Source organism: Schistocerca nitens, chromosome 3 (genome assembly GCF_023898315.1).
Source record: "Schistocerca nitens isolate TAMUIC-IGC-003100 chromosome 3, iqSchNite1.1, whole genome shotgun sequence".
NCBI classification, from domain to species: Eukaryota; Metazoa; Arthropoda; class Insecta; order Orthoptera; family Acrididae; genus Schistocerca; species Schistocerca nitens.
The window spans coordinates 794678141-794697808 of NC_064616.1; the positions used below are offsets into that span (position 1 = coordinate 794678141).

Genomic DNA, 19668 nt, shown 5'->3' on the forward strand with positions numbered 1-19668 from the left:
GTCCTACCAACTGATCCCTTCTTCTAGTCAAGTTGTGCCACAAACTCCTCTTCTCCCCAATTCAATTCAATACCTCCTCATTAGTTATGTGATCTACCCATCTAATCTTCAGCATTCTTCTGTAGCACCACATTTCGAAAGCTTCTATTCTCTTCTTGTCCAAACTATTTATCGTCCATGTTTCACTTTCATACATGGCTACACTCCATACAAATACTTTCAGAAACGATTTCCTGACCCTTAAATCTATACTCGATGTTAACAAATTTCTCTTCTTCAGAAACGATTTCCTAGCCTTTGCCAGTCTACATTTTGTATCCTCTCTACTTCGACCATCATCAGTTATTTTACTCCCTAAATAGCAAAACTCCTTTACTACTTTAAGTGTCTCATTTCCTAATCTAATACCCTCAGCATCACCCGATTTAATTTGACTACATTCCATTATCCTCGTTTTGCTTTTGTTGATATTCATCTTATATCCTCCTTTCAAGACACTGTCCATTCCGTTCAACAGCTCTTCCAAGTCCTTTGCGGTCTTTGACAGAATGACAATGTCATTGGCAAACCTCAAAGTTTTTATTTCTTCTCCATGGATTTTAATTCCTACTCCGAATATTTCTTTGTTTCCTACGCTGCTTACTCAATATACAGATTGAATAACATCGGGGAAAGGCTACAACTCTGTCTCACTCCCTTCCCAACCACTGCTTCCCTTTCGTGTCCCTCGACTCTTATAATTGCCATTTGGTTTCTGTACAAATTGTAAATAGCCTTTCGCTCCCTGTATTTTAGCCCTGCCACCTTCAGAATTTGAAACAGTGTTCTAGTCAACATTGTCAAAAGCTTTCTCTAAGTCTACAAATGCTAGAAACGTGGGTTTGCCTTTCCTTAATCTAGCTTCTTAGATAAGTCGAAGGGTCAATATTGCCTCACGTGTTCCAATATTTCTACGGAATCCAAACTGATCCTCCCTGAGGTCAGCTTCTACTAGTTTGTCTATTGCAATTAAATATGTCCATCTGATACATGTTTATATTCAAATACCAAAGCATACTGGTGCTCTAGACTTCCTCATACCTGTACATAATTTTTTCCTCACATTTTATACTCTACTACAAGTCTGACAATGTATTTTCTTTTCTGTTTACAAAACAAACGTAGTCTCTGTAGCTTAGGACATAGGGGTTCCCATTTCTTGAGGTGTAGTGACAGCATGTGGGCTGTGGCTTGCCCTTCTTTTCTTTTACCTTTGCTTGGAACAGGGCTAGTTGGTACATCTGGCAACAGCCCAGCCGGGCCATGGTACAGCTTAAGCTGATCAAAATGCAGTACCACAGTATGATCAGACAACTGAATCTTTGCGTTTACCAGGAATGTCACCTGTAAAACAGAGTAAGGGCCCTCATACTAAAGAGTGAACTTTTTAGTTCTTCCCTGTCATACTACTGGATTTCGGAGTAGTACAAGATCACCTGGTTTATATTATGGTAGCATAGTGTGTTTGTTACTACATTACAACTGACGTTGAGCGGTTTTGGTGCTGTTCTGCTTAAGCTATTTCCAAATTGACTTAAGATGGTGGGCCAATACTTTTACTTTGCTCGTAATTACTCCAGTTGGGAAGTTACTAAATTTAAACGGGGAGTTCGTTGGCCTTCCATAGACTGCTTTGTAGGGCATACATGCAGTTGATTCATTATACAGCTGTTATACGCCAAAGCAACATAAGTGACATATTTATCTTAATCTACACAAGTCTTCTCCACGTAATAAGACAGCATTTGAACAATTGTCATATGGACGCGTTTGAGGCGGCTGTTTGCCTGTGGATGAAAAGGTGTTGTGCACCATCTCTTGATTCTTAACAGTTTACATACTTGTACAAGTAGGGCAGACTTGGAGTTGGAATCTTAGTCAGTTAATATAGCGTTGGGGCTTCCAAACCAAGTAATTCACACAGGCGCAAGCGACTGTTCCAGTGGTCATAAATGTGAGTGGTACTAGAATTAAGTACCGAGAAAAGTGATCAAGAATAGACGAGATGTACTTATTGTATTGGGTACTTCATGTAAAGGGGCCAACATTGTCGAACATGGCGGTTTGAAATGGCCTCGTAGTTTCTGGGAGGGTATGTAAAGGGATTTTGTTCCTTAGATTTTGAATATATTTCTGTACATTTGCTTGTCTACCTTTCCACCAAAAGTGAGAGGCTATCCTAGCATTTGTGGCACATCACCCATTATGGCAGGCCTGCAAACTGTCATAATTATTTAGGTATGACCACTCTGTTACCCAAGGGGGGCCTTGTGAAATAGAATACCATCTTCAGTGACAAACTCTAGGTAAGATGTGTACTAGTGACATTCTACTTCTCAATCTTGTGCTTCCTTTAGCTCCTCTATTGAAGCATCATCCTTGTGAACAATTCTGACTTTGTAGCTTAATGAGCCTACATTTTGACGGGGATGGCCAGGTTTGTAACATACTGTGTAATCATACTATGTTATTTTCAGTGCACATAGACTTAACCTACTGGGGTCCTTTGAACTTAACATCCATACAAGGGTGAAAACAGTGAACTTGTGCCCATATCAGTAGCATTTAAAATAATTGACTCAAAACATAAGTGCTAAAAGCTGTTTCTTGGTAGTGCAATAATAAATCTTAGCTGATTTCACCTGCCTAGAGGCGTAACCTGTAGGCTTCTCCTCACCATTGTACTCCTGAGAAAGATTTGTGCCCACAGTGTAATCAAATGCATCTGTGGAAAGAATAAACCGTTTTTCAAAATGTGGGTAGATTAACAGAGCTATGTCACATTCCTCTGTCCATTCAAATTCAACAGCCTTCTTTGACAACTTCATCAGTGACTTGGCTATCACTGTATAATCCCCCACAAAACAGTGATGATAATTTGCGAGTCCCAGAAATGATTACAGCTCTTCAACGTTTGTAGACACTGTAAATTTTCTACAGCTTCTGTCAATCTGGGGTCTGGCTTAACTCCATCTGCACTAATAATATGTCCCAGGTACTGGACAGTGACTTAGGAGGTGAGCACTTCTCTATTTTCAAACTAAGGTGTGCAATTTGCAACCTAGAAAACACGCTCCTTAATCTCTCTGCATGTTCATCAACTGCCCTTGAAAAAATTATGTCATTCAGATACACGAGACACATAATAGCCTTCAAACCTCTCAATAGTAAGTCAGCAAATCTTTGAAAAGTGGCAGACCCATTCCTTAGACCAAACTGCATATGGAGAAACTGATATAATCCAATAGGAACCACAAAAGCAGTTTTGGGGCAATCTTGTGGTGCAATCAGAATTTGGTGGTACCCAGAACACATGTCAGGGGTGGTAATACTCCAATCAATCCAGTGTTTCTTTGACATGGGATAGAGGGCAAGTGTCTCGGGTAGTGACTTTGTTTACTGCTTTCGTTTTTTGGGACCGCAACTACAGGTGAAGACCATGTGCTTTGCAGAGTGTTGAATTATCCCTGCAGCCAGCTGCTACTGAATAGTTTCTTCAACAATAGATTGTAAATCGTATGGTTTTATACACTGATGAGCCTAAACATTACGGCCACTCCTCTCTGCGATGTTGAATGCTGACTGGTGGTGTTGTGGGCACGTGATGCGGTAACAAAAGTATGTAAACGGAATGGACATGGACGGTAGATCACTGTAGCGAAGATATGGGCTGCAAATGGGGAATCCATTGATATATTCATCTTTGTCGAAGGGCAGGTTATTACTATGCAGAGCCTGTGAATGAGTATCTTGAAAATGCTGAAGCTGGTCAAGTGTTCATGTGCTGCTGTTGTGAGCATCTAAGGATGGAGGTAGAAGGACAGTGAAACTACCACTAGGCAATAAATGGCTGGACATCCACAACTCTTCACAAAACGTGGTGTTCGGAAGACTGTCTGCTCTGTGAAGTAGAATAGATGATGACCTGTGGCATCTCTGCCGAAAGAACACAATGCCGGGGCGCACACAAGTGTTTCGGGGCACATTGTTCATCGTACGTTGTTGCACATAGAGCTCCACCGCAGACCACCCCTATGTGTTCGCATGTTGACCTATCACCAGTGAAGATTGCAGTGGGCATGGGATTATGGGGATTTGACTGTCAATCAATGGAAAAATGTTGCCTCTTCAGGTGAATCACATTTTTACTACACTAGGTCAATAGTCATCTCAACAAACACCATCGTCTAGGTGAACGGTGCTCAAAACATGCAGTGCGCCATGGACACAGGCTGGTTGGAGCAGTATTATGCCGTGGGTGAGATTCTCCTATGCTAGCATGACACCTGTGGTAGTAATCGAAGACACTTTGACAGCTGCGAACCACCTGCAGCCCTTCATGCTTGATGTCGGTCCGATCAGCACCACCATCTTTCAGTAGTATAATTGTCTGTGTCTTGCAGCCAGAACTGTGCTACAGTGGTTTGAGGAGCATTATAGTGAACTCACGTTGATTTCTCAGCAACCAAATTCACCTGATGTAAAGCCTGTGGAACTCATTTGGGTCACTATTGGGTGCTATCACCATGTAAGCAAATCAGCGGCCCATTATTTACGTGAATTACATTACCTGTGTGTAGACATCTAATGCCACAAACCTACCAACAAACTGTCGGATCCCTGAGACATAGAATCAATTGTGTGTTTCATTCCAGAGACAGACAAACAAGCTATTAATTAAGCATGTGGTCATAATGTTTTGGCTCACCATATGGTTTCTGAGCGATCTGTCTAGCATCCCCCTTCGGAATTTCATGCTTTACGAGGTTAATTGCTGGCAGATACTGCTGTTCTTGGAATAGTCACGCGTATTCCTCCAGAATTGGATACAAAAGATTCTGATCTGAATCAGGCACATGTGCCAACTTCTCTCGCACCTGGTTCCTTACCACAGACATAATTGCACAAACCTTTCTCATTGGCAAATTCTTCGTCTTACTTGGCTCCCCCTGCAGGTCCGGGGCTTAGAATAGGCCCGAGGTATTCCTACCTGTTGTAAGAGGCGACTAAAAGGAGTTCAACACGTTTTGGCCTTTATGTGATGATCCCCTGTAGGGTTTGACCTCCATTCTTCAACATTTTCCCAAACAGCGAACCAGTTGGGAAAGGGCACTTTACATGGTGCATCATGACATCGTGCACTGAGATCTTTAGCCCACTTTCTTGTCGTCGCATTGCAGTCCCACCCATTCTCCACCTCTTGGGCGAGGACACCTTCCTGGGTGCATTTTCCACCATGCACTATGCAGTGTAGCTTTCTGCGTCGACGATGACCATGGACCTCTTTGTACCTGATATCCAGCACGGTAGCCAGTTCATTGTGGTGAGGCTGCCATGTACCCTGTTGGTTGTAGCTCCCCGACCACACAGGGATCGCTCTGCTGATCCCTGCACCGTTAACTCCCCACGTATGCCAAGGGGTAGATGCCCATCTCCCTGGGGCATCGGGACTCCCGGCAATGGCCATCCTACCAGGTGACCTTCTCTGTGGCGCCCATGGGGAGGGCCCCTGGTCGGAGTGGGTGGCATCAGGGCGGATGACACGCGATGAAGCGTAGTCCCATCATCTCTTGCTAGTGGTGAAATGCCAGTAGTCTCTAAGTGATCACGAGCTCGATTCATTGCACAGAAGTACGACCCCAAGTCGTTACCCTCCCTGGCCACACTATGGGAGAAACGTAAGCCTTCTTCAGCTTCTCTCGCTACAGAGAGGTCCCTTGGGTCACTCCCTTCCCAGGTTTCTGCTAGCGGGAAAGACGACACCCGCCAGTGGCTGAAGAGCCCAAAGCTGTTGGTCGTAGGACTTCACGGTCATCCTCAGTCCCGGAGGCTGAGCCAGTGAAGTCCTTCCAGCCAGGGAACCCCAAGGAGCAGCAAGAGAAATCAAAAAAGAAAACCCCTAAGTCCAATGAAATTGCGATGGCACCCACACCACCACTACCTACAAGCTCTGCATCTGAGGATGGGGTGGAGATTTCGACGCCCTCTGAGGACCTAGATCTCGCCAGACCCTCGGACACAATTGATATAGACGACTCAGGCAAAAAGTCAGTGGCAGCAGGTAACTCAGAGGCGTAAACTGCCTCTTTGAATGTTCCATGCCTTCCCAGTCTCAGGATGTCATCCTGCAGTGGAACTGCGGCGGTTTTTTCCACCACCTGGCTGAGCTACGGCAACTGTTAAGCTTTATACCTGCTATCTGCATCGCCCTCCAGGAACCCTGGTTCCAAGTTACGTGGACCCCTCCCCTTAGCGGCTATAAGGGATATTACAGGAACTGTAGCGACTATAATCGAGTGTCAGGTGGAGTTTGTGTCCTAAACTCAGTTTGTAGTGGACATGTGCCCCTTCAAACCCCTCTTAAGGCTGTGGCTGTCAGAATAAGGATGACGCAGGAAATAACTGTCTGCAATGTGTATCTTCCTCCAGATGGTGCAGTACCCCTGAATGTATTAGCTGCACTGATTGATCAACTCCATAATCCTTTCCTACTTTTGGGAGATTTAAATGCCCATAACCCGTTGTGAGGTGGTACCATGCTTACTGGCTGGGGCAGAGATGTCGAAACTTTGTCTCAGTTTGGCCTCTGCCTTTTAAACACTGGGGCCACCACACATTTCAGTGTGGCTCATGGTAGTTACTCGGCCATTGATTTATCCATTCGCAGCCCAGGACGTCTCCCACCTATCCACTGGAGGGCATATGACGACCTGTGTGGTAGTGACCAGTTCCCCATCCTCCTTTCACTGGTCCAGTGTGAGCCCTCGGACTCGTCCCAAGGTAGGCTTTAAACAAGGTGGACTGGGACACTTTCATCTCTGCTGTCACCGTTGAATCTCCCCCACACGGTAACGTCGATGTGATGGTTGAGCAGGTGACTACAACAATTGTTTCTGCGGCAGAAAACACAACCCCTTGCTCTTTAGGGTGTCCTCGGCGTAAGGCAGTCCCATGATGGTCACTGGAAGTCGCTGAAGCAATTAAGGAGGGTCAGTGAGCTCTACAGTGGAATAAGCGGCACCCTTCCCTGGAGCGCCTCATAGCTTTCGGGCCTGATAGGATCTACAGCCGGATGATTAAACATCTCTCATCTGTCTACAAATGACGCATCATCATCATCTTCAACCGGATCTGGTGCGATGGCATCTTTCCATCACAATGGCGGGAGAGCACTGTCATTCTGGTGCTCAAACCCGGTAAAATCCCCCTTGATGTGGATAGCTAGTGGCCCATGAGCCTCACCAACATTCTTTGTAACCTGCTGGAACTTACGATATGTCAGCGGTTGGGTTGGGCCTGGAGTCACATGGCCTGCTGGCTCCATGTCAGGACGGCTTCCGCCAGGGTCGCTCTACCACTGATAATCTTGTGTCCATCGAGTCTGCCATCCGAACAATGTTTTTCCAGACGCCAACACCTGGTTGCCGTATTTTTTGACTTTACGTAAAGCATACGACACGGTCTGGTGACATCACATCCTTGCCACATTGTATGAGTGGGGTCTCTGGAGCCCACTCCTGATTTTTATCCAAAACTTTCTGTTGCTCTGTACTTTCTGTGTTTAAATTGGTGCCTCCCATAGTTCCATCCATATCCAGGAGAATGGAGTCCCGCAGAGCTCTGTATTAAGTGTCTCTATTTTTAGTGGCCATTAACGGTCTAGCAGCAGCTGTCGGGCACTCCACCTCACCTTCTCTGTATGCAGACAACTTCTGCATTTCGTACTGCTGCTCCAGTACTGGTGTTGCTGAGCAGCACCCACAAGTCGCAGTCATGGGCTGTAGCCCACGTCTGAGTTTTCAGCTGCAAAGTCATGTGTCATGCACTTCTGTTGGCATTGTACTGTTCATCCGGAACCAACACTTTACCTTAATGATGATCCACTCACTGTAGTGGAGACATATCGATTCCTAGGACTGGTTTTCGACACTCGATTAACTTGGGTCCCTCATCTTCGTCAGCTTAAGCAGAAGTGCTGGCAGCACCTCAATGCCCTGTGTTGCCTGAGTAACACCAGTTGGGGTGCAGATTGCTCTACACTGCTGCAGCTCTACAGAGCCCTTGTCCAATCCCGTATTGACTATGGGAGTGTGGTTTATGGTTCGGCAGCACCTTCAGCATTGCATTTACTCTACCCTGTGCACCACTGTGGGGTTCAACTAGCGACAGGAGCTTTTAGGACGAGTCTGGTGACCAGTGTACTGGTGGAGTCTGGTGTCCCGCCATTGCAGATCAGACATGTGCAACTGCTCGCTAGTTATGCAGCACACATTTGTAGTTCCCCTGAGCATCCGAATGACCGTCTCCTTTTCCTGCCTGCGGCAGTCCATCTCCTGCATCAGCGGCCCAGGTCGGGGCTAACGATTGCGGTTCTCATGCTGTCCCTTCTCTCCGAACTGGAGTCCTTCCCTTGACCACCTCTACTTGCGGTCCATTCACGTATGCCTCCATGGTGTACGCCTTGGCCACAGCTTTGTCTGGACCTTTCATGTGGCCCGAAAGACTCCATTAACCCTGCGGCTTGACGTGTTCTGGGGCTCTGAAGTGGTTTACACAACAGTTCGATGACTGATGGTCGTTTTGGCTTTGCCTATGTGCACGGCAGCCATATTGAACAGCATTCGTTACCCGATGGCTGCAGTGTATTCACTGCAGGGCTGGCGGCCATTTCTCGTACACTTCATTACCTCAGTTCATGCCCTGGGGAGTCTTTTCTTTTATGTACTGACTCCTTGAGCAGCCTGAAAACTATGGACCAGTGCTACCCTCGTCATCCTTTGGTAGTTTCCATCCAGGAGTCCATCTATGCCCTGGAACGGTCCAGTCGTTCAGTGGTGTTTGTCTGGACTCCTGGTCATGTTGGAATCCCAGGAAATGAACTTGCTGATAGGCTGGCCAAACAGGCTACACGGCAACCACTTCTGGAGATGGGCATCCCCGCAAGTGACCTGCGTTCGTTATTACATTTCAAGGTTTTTCAGCTTTGAGAGATGGAATGGCAAAATCTCAGTACGCACAACAATCTATGAGCCATTAAGGGGACCACGAATGTGTGGAAGTCCTCGATGAGGGCGTCTCGCAGGGACTCTATGGTTCTCTGCAGGCTCCGCATTGGCCATGCATGGGTGACCCATGGCTACCTCCTGTGCCGTGAAGACCCGCCTCGGTGTCGGTGCGGTGCCCAGTTGACAGTGGCCCATATTCTTCTGTTATGTCCTTCTTTGGCTGCCTTGCGACTTCATCTTCGCTTGCCGGACTCGTTATCATTGATTTTAGCAGACAACGCCTCATCAACTGATTTGGTTTTACATTTCATCCATAAGGGTGGGTTTTATCATTCGATCTGAATTTTAGCGTGTGTCCTTTGTCCCTCTGTGTCCTCCACCTTAGTGCTTTTAGGGTGAAGGTTTTAATGTGTTGCAGGGTGGCTGGCTTTTCCTTTTTATTTTCGTGGTCGGCGAACCACTGTAATTTGCTTCCTTGTTTTTACTCTCTTCTAACTGTTTCTTGTATCTGTCTGTTGTTCTCTTGTCCTCTTTCATTCCTTTTAGTGTTCATTGCCTCTCCTTTGTTCTTGTAGTCTTTCATTTCTTTCCATTTTGTGTTATATGTCTTGTCTATTTTATTCTCACACTTGTGGCATTGTTTTATTAGGAACAAGGGACCGATTACCTCGTAGTTTGGTCCCTTTTCCCCTCTTTTAAACCAACCAACCAATCTTACTTGGCTTAAATTGTTCTTCACATAGAACTTTGGTTTCTATAACCTTTTCTTCACCTCCAAATATCTTTCCATATGGAATCTCAATATCTCATTGACCGAAATTGTCAACACAAGCTGGTACTCTAAATGTCTTTCCTAAAACTTCTGGTTTACTTATGCTTGTGTTAACACAGATTTGCAATTGATTGAGAATGCCGTCTGGTAAAGTGGATTGGGTTGCGTCACTGAGTTGAACAGTTTGCATCTTGTAATCTGTCACCATTTGACTACGGAGAATACCTGGCTCAGTTTGGAGTAAGAGAGATAAATTTAATTGATAATGTTTTCTTTGATGAAGCTCAAAGCAAGAAAATAGCTATTTACCCAATAAACTTAGAACATTCCAGTATGGATACTCCTCAGTGGAAACCAGTTACAATAATTAATGACTCAAGGACAAATGTTTTTAAGAATAGTTAACAAGAGAAAACCTGGGATGAAACTTAAAATTAATTAAATGCTAATGTAAGGTTTAATCTATCCCATGATAAATTCATATCATTATTTGAAAACAGCTTTCCACATAAGCTAATCAGAAGAGACGTTAAACAGCGACGTAAAAACCCGTTGATCACTAAGAGGAGTAAAATGTCTTGTGCAAGGAAAAAGGAAATGTATGTGTCACCAAGAACAAGTAGAGACCCAGCAGTAATTGCACACTACAAAAACTACTCAAAATTACTAAGAAAGGTTATTAAAAAATCGAGGTACATGCACATAATGTCAGAAATCAGTAATACTGTCAATAGACCTAAAGCTATAAGAAATGTAGTAGAATAAGAGACAGGACAACCAGCCACAGAATGGGATAACATCACTATTGAACCGAATGGAAGGGCTATAAATGATGAATCACGGATAGCAAATGCATTTAATAATGATGTCTTAAGTACAGTAGAAAGTATAAGGGCAAACAGTGCAAGAGAATAATCACAGCAATATGTTGAAAAAGTAACTCAAACTAAATGCAGTCATTTGTATCACCAACTTCTCCTACTGAAATTAAGAAAATTATATGTTCTTTCATAGATCAAAGCTCAACTGGTTTGGATGGTGTTTCTCATAGATTTATTTCCACAAAATAAGTGCGGTCTTATCTGAAATATGTAATGCATCACAAACTCGAGGCAGTTTTTCAGAGAGACTGAAATATGCAATTGTCAAACCTCTATATAAGAAAGGTGATAGGAAAGATGTTAATAACTGCTGACCTGTTTCGCCCTGCTGAGATTATTTTCCAACACTTTTGAGAAGGTGATGTATTCTAGAATAGCACTTCACCTTAGCAATAATAATATCCTCAGCAAATAGCAGTTTGCATGTCAGAAAAGTCGCTCTACTGAGAATGCCATTTACGTGTTCAGTCAACAAATTTTGCAAATGTCGTGTAATAAAATAATACCAGTTGTTATTTTCTCCAACCTATCTAAGGCATTTGACTGTGCCACTCATAGTATTCTCCTAGATAAATTGAAGTTTTGTGGAATTGATAGTATAGCCACCCAATGGGTAATATAATGTATAACCAAAAGAATGCAGCAAGTGGTACTCAGTAATTTAACCAATATAAATCATTGCAGATCTTGGTGAAAGAGAAATCAGTGAGTTGCCATATTTTGCATATTTTCATTCAATTTCATCATATGGAATAATGTTCTGGGGTACCTCATCTTTAACACTCTAAGCGCCAAACCCGTAAAATTTACGGGCCGCTACATTTAATTTAATGCAAAGCACTGCAATTTTTCTACAGGTTTGGCCAGCGTTATACGTGTTACAGATGTTTAGTAACAAAATGCATCCATAGATATCACAACAGTGTTGTCTACAGCACCGTAATTCATGTTAAAACTTATCTTTGTGTTCTCAGTCTTCCTTTTGTCGTTGTTATTTCATGTTTGTAATCATGTCTTGGCGGGGTTTATCAGACGCAGAAATCGCGGATTTGATTAATGATAGCAGCACTCTGGATAATGTAGAGAGTGATTCTGATTATTCTTAATACAATGGTGTGTTTGAAGGTACGTATTCCCGAATTTTCAACGGCATATCACTGCTCGTAATTGTGCAGTACACACATTTCTACTGAACATGTCTTCTGTAAGAGATATAGGTAGTTACATATAATGTGATATTCCTTTTAGAGAGTGAGATCGACGACATCTTTTCTTCAGAGGCAGATGAGAATGATGTTGAAGGTGTTACTTCAAATCCAGTGGCTGCGCCACACCCAAAAGATGTTGACTGGACTGAATTTGACACCTACCGACCTCTGTCTGTCAACACTACACCCGGGCAGATTCTAGTGAATATTGATGACTCAAGTTCTGTACTGGATTGCAGTAAAGTGTTTCTTACTGACAGTGACATAAAAGAGCTCAATATACAGACAAATTTGTATGCATCACAGACAATCCAGAAGAAAAGAGGAGGAAATAACATGAAGCCGAATTCAGTTTTGAGTTCCTGGAAGCCAGTGACTAAAAGTGAGATGAGGCGTTTCTTGAGTATGCTTTTCCACATGTGTATTTCAAGAAAGCCAAACATTGTGGAGCACTGGAGCACTAATCCTGTTCTTAGTTGTAATTTCTGTCCCCAAGTTATGAGTTGTTTTGCGTTTTACTCAGATTCTGTCGTGCTTGCATCTTGTTGACAATTCTAAACAGAAAAAACCAGGTGAAGAATGATTTCACCCACTTTATAAAGTTTTACCTTATTATTAGAATTTGAAGGAGCGATGTATCCAGGCATATCATCCCTCAGAGAAATTGACAATTGATGAAGGCATATGCCCATTTTGAGGTGTGTGAGCTTCCATGTTTACATGCAAAATAAGCCTCATAAGTATGGACTAAAGGTTTATGCTGTTGCTGAAGCCAGTAGTGGCTATGTTGTAAACTTTGAAGTTTATGCTGACAATTTTTCGTCTGCTGTTGTATTGCGATTGTTATCTGACAGTGGCTTGCTGAATAGATGTCATACTGTGTATATAGACCGATTTTATTCCAGTCCAGAGCTTTTTCAACGACTGGCTGACAGAGGTACTGGAGCTGTTGGTACTGTGAACAAATGTAGGAAAGGATTACCTAAAGATTTAGTATCTAATAAACTGAGAAAGCTCAAAATGTCTTTTCAGCGTAAAGATAATGTATTGGCAATGAAGTGGAAGGATAAGAGGGACGTATATACATTGTCTACAAGGCATCAGGCATTTGATAAGCATACTAAGAAAAATGGGTCTGTAGTAATGAAACCACTTCAGGTACTGGATTACAATCTGAATAAAATTGGAGTGGATATCAGAGACCAGTGCCTGCAGTGCACAACAAGAAACTAACAATAACAGACTTCATAACAATGCTTGCAGCTCAGCTTGTTGAAGATGGTACACTTCAAGTCATACAAAGGAATGAAGGAACTGTGGGAAGGCTAACAGAGACACATTTTTTGCAGCACATACCTCCAACTACCAAGAAATATACTGCTTGTGTGTGTCACGTGTGCAGTGCCAGGACTAAGAAAGAGAATTGCAAAGCTTCTTGCAAAGAGACACGACACGGACCGCAGCGACGCACGGATGCACGCCAAGACCGTAGGATCCTACGCAGTGCCGTAGGGGACCGCACCGCCACTTCCCAGCAAATTAGGGACACTGTTGCTCCTGGGGTATCGGCGAGGACCATTCGCAACCGTCTCCATGAAGCTGGGCTACGGTCCCGCACACCGTTAGGCCGTCTTCCGCTCACGCCCCAACATCGTCCAGCCCGCCTCCAGTGGTGTCGCGACAGGCGTGAATGGAGGGACGAATGGAGACGTGTCGTCTTCAGCGATGAGAGTCGCTTCTGCCTTGGTGCCAATGATGGTCGTATGCGTGTTTGGCGCCGTGCAGGTGAGCGCCACAATCAGGACTGCATACGAGCGAGGCACACAGGGCCAACACCCGGCATCATGGTGTGGGGAGCGATCTCCTACACTGGCCGTACACCACTGGTGATCGTCGAGGGGACACTGAATAGTGCACGGTACATCCAAACAGTCATCGAACCCATCGTTCTACCATTCCTAGACCGGCAAGGGAACTTGCTGTTCCAACAGGACAATGCACGTCCGCATGTATCCCGTGCCACCCAACGTGCTCTAGAAGGTGTAAGTCAACTACCCTGGCCAGCAAGATCTCCAGATCTGTCCCCCATTGAGCATGTTTGGGACTGGATGAAGCGTCGTCTCACGCGGTCTGCACGTCCAGCACGAACGCTGGTCCAACTGAGGCGCCAGGTGGAAATGGCATGGCAAGCCGTTCCACAGGACTACATCCAGCATCTCTACGATCGTCTCCATGGGAGAATAGCAGCCTGCATTGCTGCGAAAGGTGGATATACACTGTACTAGTGCCGACATTGTGCATGCTCTGTTGCCTGTGTCTATGTGCCTGTGGTTCTGTCAGTGTGATCATGTGATGTATCTGACCCCAGGAATGTGTCAATAAAGTTTCCCCTTCCTGGGACAATGAATTCACGGTGTTCTTATTTCAATTTCCAGGAGTGTATGTACTGTACTTGAAATAAAGACATTGAAAACTGTTTGGAAATCCAGTTTACAAATGATTCTAATTAATTTCTGTGGACAGCTAACTGTATGTTGTGTAGTTGTTTAGGACTCTGTTCTTTCTCTTACAGTTTAAGCGAGTATTTGATTGGCATGCTATCCACCATTATTTTTCATAAATTTTGGAATATAGTTGCAATGTTTTTGCTCTGATAGAAAAGGGAAAGATAGTATTCTACCAAATAAAGGCATTAGTTTACCAATGTTTAACAATGTAGACTGATGAGCCAAAACATTATAACCACTTTTGTAGTAGTGTGGTGGTCCCCATTTAGAATTCAATGCAGCAATGATTCTGCATGACATGGATTTGATAAGCCCTTGGTAGGTTTCCTGAAGTATGTGACACCAGCTATCTACTCACAGGTCCTGTAAGTCCCATAAATTATGGGTCAGTGGTTTGTGGTCGCGCAGCATGTTGCCAGTTGCATCCCAAAAGTGTTACATCAGTGAATGCTCCCCATAGAATATTACTGTCCCCATCAGCATGTGTCCATGGTGCAGTGATTTTTCAAGTAGCCATGTGCCTCAGTGATGACCTATGTGGACACAACCATTGACCCAGTGCAACAAGAAACGTGTTTAATCTGGCCAGGTGTCACATTTTTATCCAGTCTCTTTGATCCCTTGCCCATTGCAATTCCAACCGATGGTGGTGTTGGTTCAACATGGAACACGTGTGGTCATCAGCTACAGAGTATGATGTTTAACAATGTGCCATGACTAGTGTGCTCCAAAACAACCATCAGATCTGTCACAGTTCGCCGCCTACCTTGCTTTACAGAGCGTGCAAGCCTTTGAATTTGCTGAGGGCAGTGATCACAATCTTTCTGCTTATCAGTGTATGTTGATGCAGATACAAAACTGTGAGTATGAAAAAGATCTGATAATGACAATTCTTGACTTATTGAAGGAGTGTGGTAGTGTCCCCAGAGAAAAGATATGGGAAACCTTGGAGAGAAAGGGAGTTGGAAAACAAACAATTTAAGTTCTTCAAACACTGTATGACAAAAATTTCCTATGTTGGAAGAACTGATTGGTTTAGGAATGTTATGAGGTTCAGACAGGGAAATGTGATGTCACACAATTGTGTGAGAGACGTAAGTAGCTCACGGAGGAAGCAGATTGAAATTATTGCTATTTACTGATGCTATTTTGTTGTGGAGTACTAACAGTAAGGATGTACAAGAACCATTAGATGTTTTGAATGAAAACATTTCAGAGAAGTATTGCATGAAATACGGTGTGGAGAGAACCGAGGCTATGGTGGTAACCAGATGAGACAGCGAAGGGAAAGGACAAAGGACAACTTTACATGTATAGGAAGTGTGTCAATGCAGAATGCGTGAATGGAGACAGAAATCGGCAAAGGGTACAAAAGAACAATGCATTTTACCAGTGTGTGAAGGGTTTAGTCTGGGAAGGAAGGTGCCAATGAAATTTTAGGAAGTGCTGTACAAAAAGTACTTTTCACCCATACTGGCATTTGCATCAGAGACATGGACAATGACAAGAAGAAATGAGACTAGAGTCCAAGTCAGTGTAATAAAATTTCTAAGAAGCATGTTAGTGAAGACAGGGGGAGAGAGATTAAGGAATGAAGATATTAGGAAGGGAATTGGAGTAAATAAGTTGATTGATAGAATTGAGAAGAAAATAGTTTGGACATGTAAAGAGAATATAAGATGGAAAAGTACCAAAACAAATAATGAAAGCCAAGTTTGAGGACAAGATGGAGGCCTAGAGCAAGACAGATTGACTCGATAAAGACTAGTGTAAGGTGGAGGAGTCTGGGCTGAATCAAAATAGTTATAAAAGTAGAATATTGGAAAGATTGAGGGAAGGTCAAGAAGTGCCATGAATGTCCCAACTAGAGATAAAGGAGAGATGAAAATGGCGACAAAACTGTATGGAATTTATTCTGTTGTTGTTCTTTGCCAGATCTTATGTGTAATTCTTTTTAAATGCATTGGAAGCGCAGTAAATTTCTTCTGAACATTTTACTGCATCAAATGCATAATGGAAAACAATGGTCTCACTATTGTTGTTGTTACTGTTCTGGGCAGCCTTCATCAAGTTAGTTAGTTCATGGATCATTTTGCACGATAAATCATAATGATGTGGAATGTGTCATTTTATATTCACATTGCAAATTACTTTGTAAATATGGTTACATGCTGAACATTTATAAGATGATACTTCTTTTCAGCAAATATGCAGCTGTGAGTAAATAAATATTACCCACCATCTTTTACTCATTACAATAATAGAGATTCTTCAGTGGAACAAGAGTAGTTTTCAAGGAGAGACTTTCTCAGTTTGTTTTCAAATTTTACTTCATTGTCAGCAGACATTTTATATGTCTGGGAAAGTAACCAAAAATTTTAGTTGCAGCATTGTACACTCCTTTCTGTGCTGAAGGTAACTTTAATGTTGTGTAATGAATGTCATTTTTTCTTCTGGTATTGTAATTATGTAAATCATTGACTCACAAAGTTGATGTAGATTTCCACTAACAATAGCAAAACATGTATGTTGCACATACTGATATTGTCATACGTTCAGCTATTAATCCAAAAGTAGCTTTCGAATCTGTGTCCTGCTACACCTATAATGCCAGTGTTTGACAGTGAAAAAAAAATACTCACACTAGCATTGTCAAAATGTTTATGCCATCATTGCTGTATGTTTTTGTTGCAGGTTATTGGTCTTGCATATGTAGATGTTGGGGAACGCAGAATGTCTGTCACCGAATTTCCAGATGATGAATACTTTTCTAATTTGGAGACATTAATAGTGCAGTTAGGTCCCAAGGAGTGTATTGTACCACCATCAGATACAGAGTTGAAAGGAGCTCTGCAGGTAAATGTTGTGACAGTTGTAAATAATAGTTATTTTGTGGCTTTGGTGTAAGACTAACTAGTAGTTGTCAGTGTGGGTAACTATGAATTATAATTTCTATATTTAAATAGATTTTAATGTCAAAAGTAGCACATTGTCTCCAACGTTTACCCACTGTATGATAATTTCAATTTTGACTGCTTGGCAGACCATCTGTGAAGTTGAAACTAGTCTTCCCTCCACTAACTTTTGTTAAAGAAAGAAAAGGAAAAAAAGTCATATAGACTCACAGTTTTTGTGTTACAAATTGGTTAATTTCAGCACTTCTACCTCAGATTTTCTTACTCGTGTGTGCCTGTAGCAACCATGTGTACATATGCAGGTATCTGAGTAAGTGTTGGCGAGCGAGATTGTACAGTGGTAAGAATCATGTCTCTATTTTGGAGGACAGTGATGCAGATCGCTGTTCGAACATCCCAATTTTTGTTTTCCACAGTTACCCTGAATGTGTCTGTATGTTCATCTTTTTAGAGATGATTGTGGGACCCAGCTGTTGCCGGCAGATGATGGTTGAAGTGACCGCTATTGCAAAAATGAAATGATGTCAGTATTGCTGGCCCCCGTTTTGATCACAACTGAGGTAGAATCTTCTTACATGTCGGTCTGGGGACTGAAGATGGTGTAGTAGCCAAATGTTTACCCTGTGTGGAATTGGTTGTATCTTATGGAAGATGAGTTCAAAATCAAGGAACAGCCTCCAAACAATGCATGCCACAGACTTGTACATGCCTGGAAGAAGTTGACTACTGGCTACCCTAGAGTAATGAGAGAATTCAAAGATTTGATAAAAATGAGAACTTTGCCCTAACATGAATAGTTTTAAGAAATTTTATTGTAAGTAACAACAGTCTCCCACTCTTCACATAAAAATATTCTAACCATATAATGCATTGTACAGGAATTGCCTCATATACTTTTGCTAAAAGTAGGCTTGAAAATTGAGGTACTAAGAATAAATACTTCTTCTGTACAAGGTGTGGCTAGAAAAAAACTGGACTAGTACTGGTGAAACAATAAAACGAATGCAATAAGGCTGAAAGTCGCGTGGCCTGTCACGTGACTCTCGCTCCACCTACTGCTAGAGTTTCATCTGCCTCCTGCACTCAGTCTGCCCGTGGCGTCTGTTTTAAGTAGTTGACGTTTTGTCTGTGCGTCGGAAAATGTTGAGTGTACAGAAAGAACAGCGTGTTAACATCAAATTTTGTTTCAAACTAGGAAAATCTGCAAGTGAAACGTTTGTAATGTTACAACAAGTGTACGGCGATGATTGTTTATCGCGAACACAAGTGTTTGAGTGGTTTAAACGATTTAAAGATGGCCGCGAAGACACCAGTGATGACACTCGCACTGGCAGACCATTGTCAACAAAAACTGATGCAAACATTGAAAAAATCGGTAAACTTGTTCGACAAGATCGCCGTTTAACAATCAGAGCAGTGTCTGAGTTAACAGGAGTTGACAAGGAAAGTGTTAGGCAGATTCTTCATGAAAGTTTCAACATGAACAAAGTGTGTTCAAAAATGGTTCCAAAGTGTCTCACAATTGAACAGAAGGAACGCCGAAGAATGATTTGTTCCGACATCCTGGAAAACATTGAAAGTGATCCCACCTTCTTACAAAATGTTATTACTTGCAATGAATCGTGGTTTTTTACTTACGATCCCGAAACTAAACGCCAATCGATGCATTGGAAAACTCCTGGTTATCCACGACAAAAAAAGCACGAATGTCAAAATCGAAATTCAAGGCAATGATGATTGTTTTTTTTTTTTGACATCAAAGGGATTGTGCACATTGATTGGGTACCAGAGGGACAAACAGTGAATCAGCATTACTACATTAGCGTCCTGGCTACCCTACGTGAGCGAGTACGGAGAAAACGGAACGATTTGTGGAGAAAAAAGTCATGGATCCTTCACCAAGACAATGCCCCAGCTCACAGTGCATTGTCAGTGAAGACGTTTTTGGCAAAACACAACATTCCCATCTTAGATCATCCACCCTACTCACCTGATTTGGCCCCCTGTGACTTTTTTCTTTTCCCTAAAGTCAAGTCAGCTTTGAAAGGAACTAGATTTGAGACTGTTGAAGCAGTAAAAGAAAAAGTGACGGAAGTAATGTATGGACTTACCGAAAATGATCTGCAGCACTGCTATGAACAGTGGAAAATTCGTATGGAGCGGTGTAGAGACCGAGGAGGAGAGTACATTGAAGGAGATAACATGAAATTGTAAATAATTGTAAATAAATGTTTTTTCCAGCATCAGTCCGGTTTTTTTCTAGCCGCACCTCGTATTATTTACCAGAGATGGCTGAAAGAAACTAAAGAAGTAAAAATTACTTGATATGAAAGTTGAATAA

At 42.7% G+C, this 19668-nt stretch overlaps 1 protein-coding gene across 1 annotated transcript in view; it reads left to right on the top strand.

Moving 5' to 3' along the window:
- Positions 1-19668, top strand: part of LOC126248813 (DNA mismatch repair protein Msh2) — a 244481-nt gene that overhangs the window by 120237 nt on the left and 104576 nt on the right. Inside the window, exon 6 of the mRNA XM_049950222.1 lies at positions 17107-17268. Within this exon, the coding sequence (XP_049806179.1) occupies positions 17107-17268 (162 nt within the window). The remainder of the gene's footprint in view (positions 1-17106; positions 17269-19668) is intronic.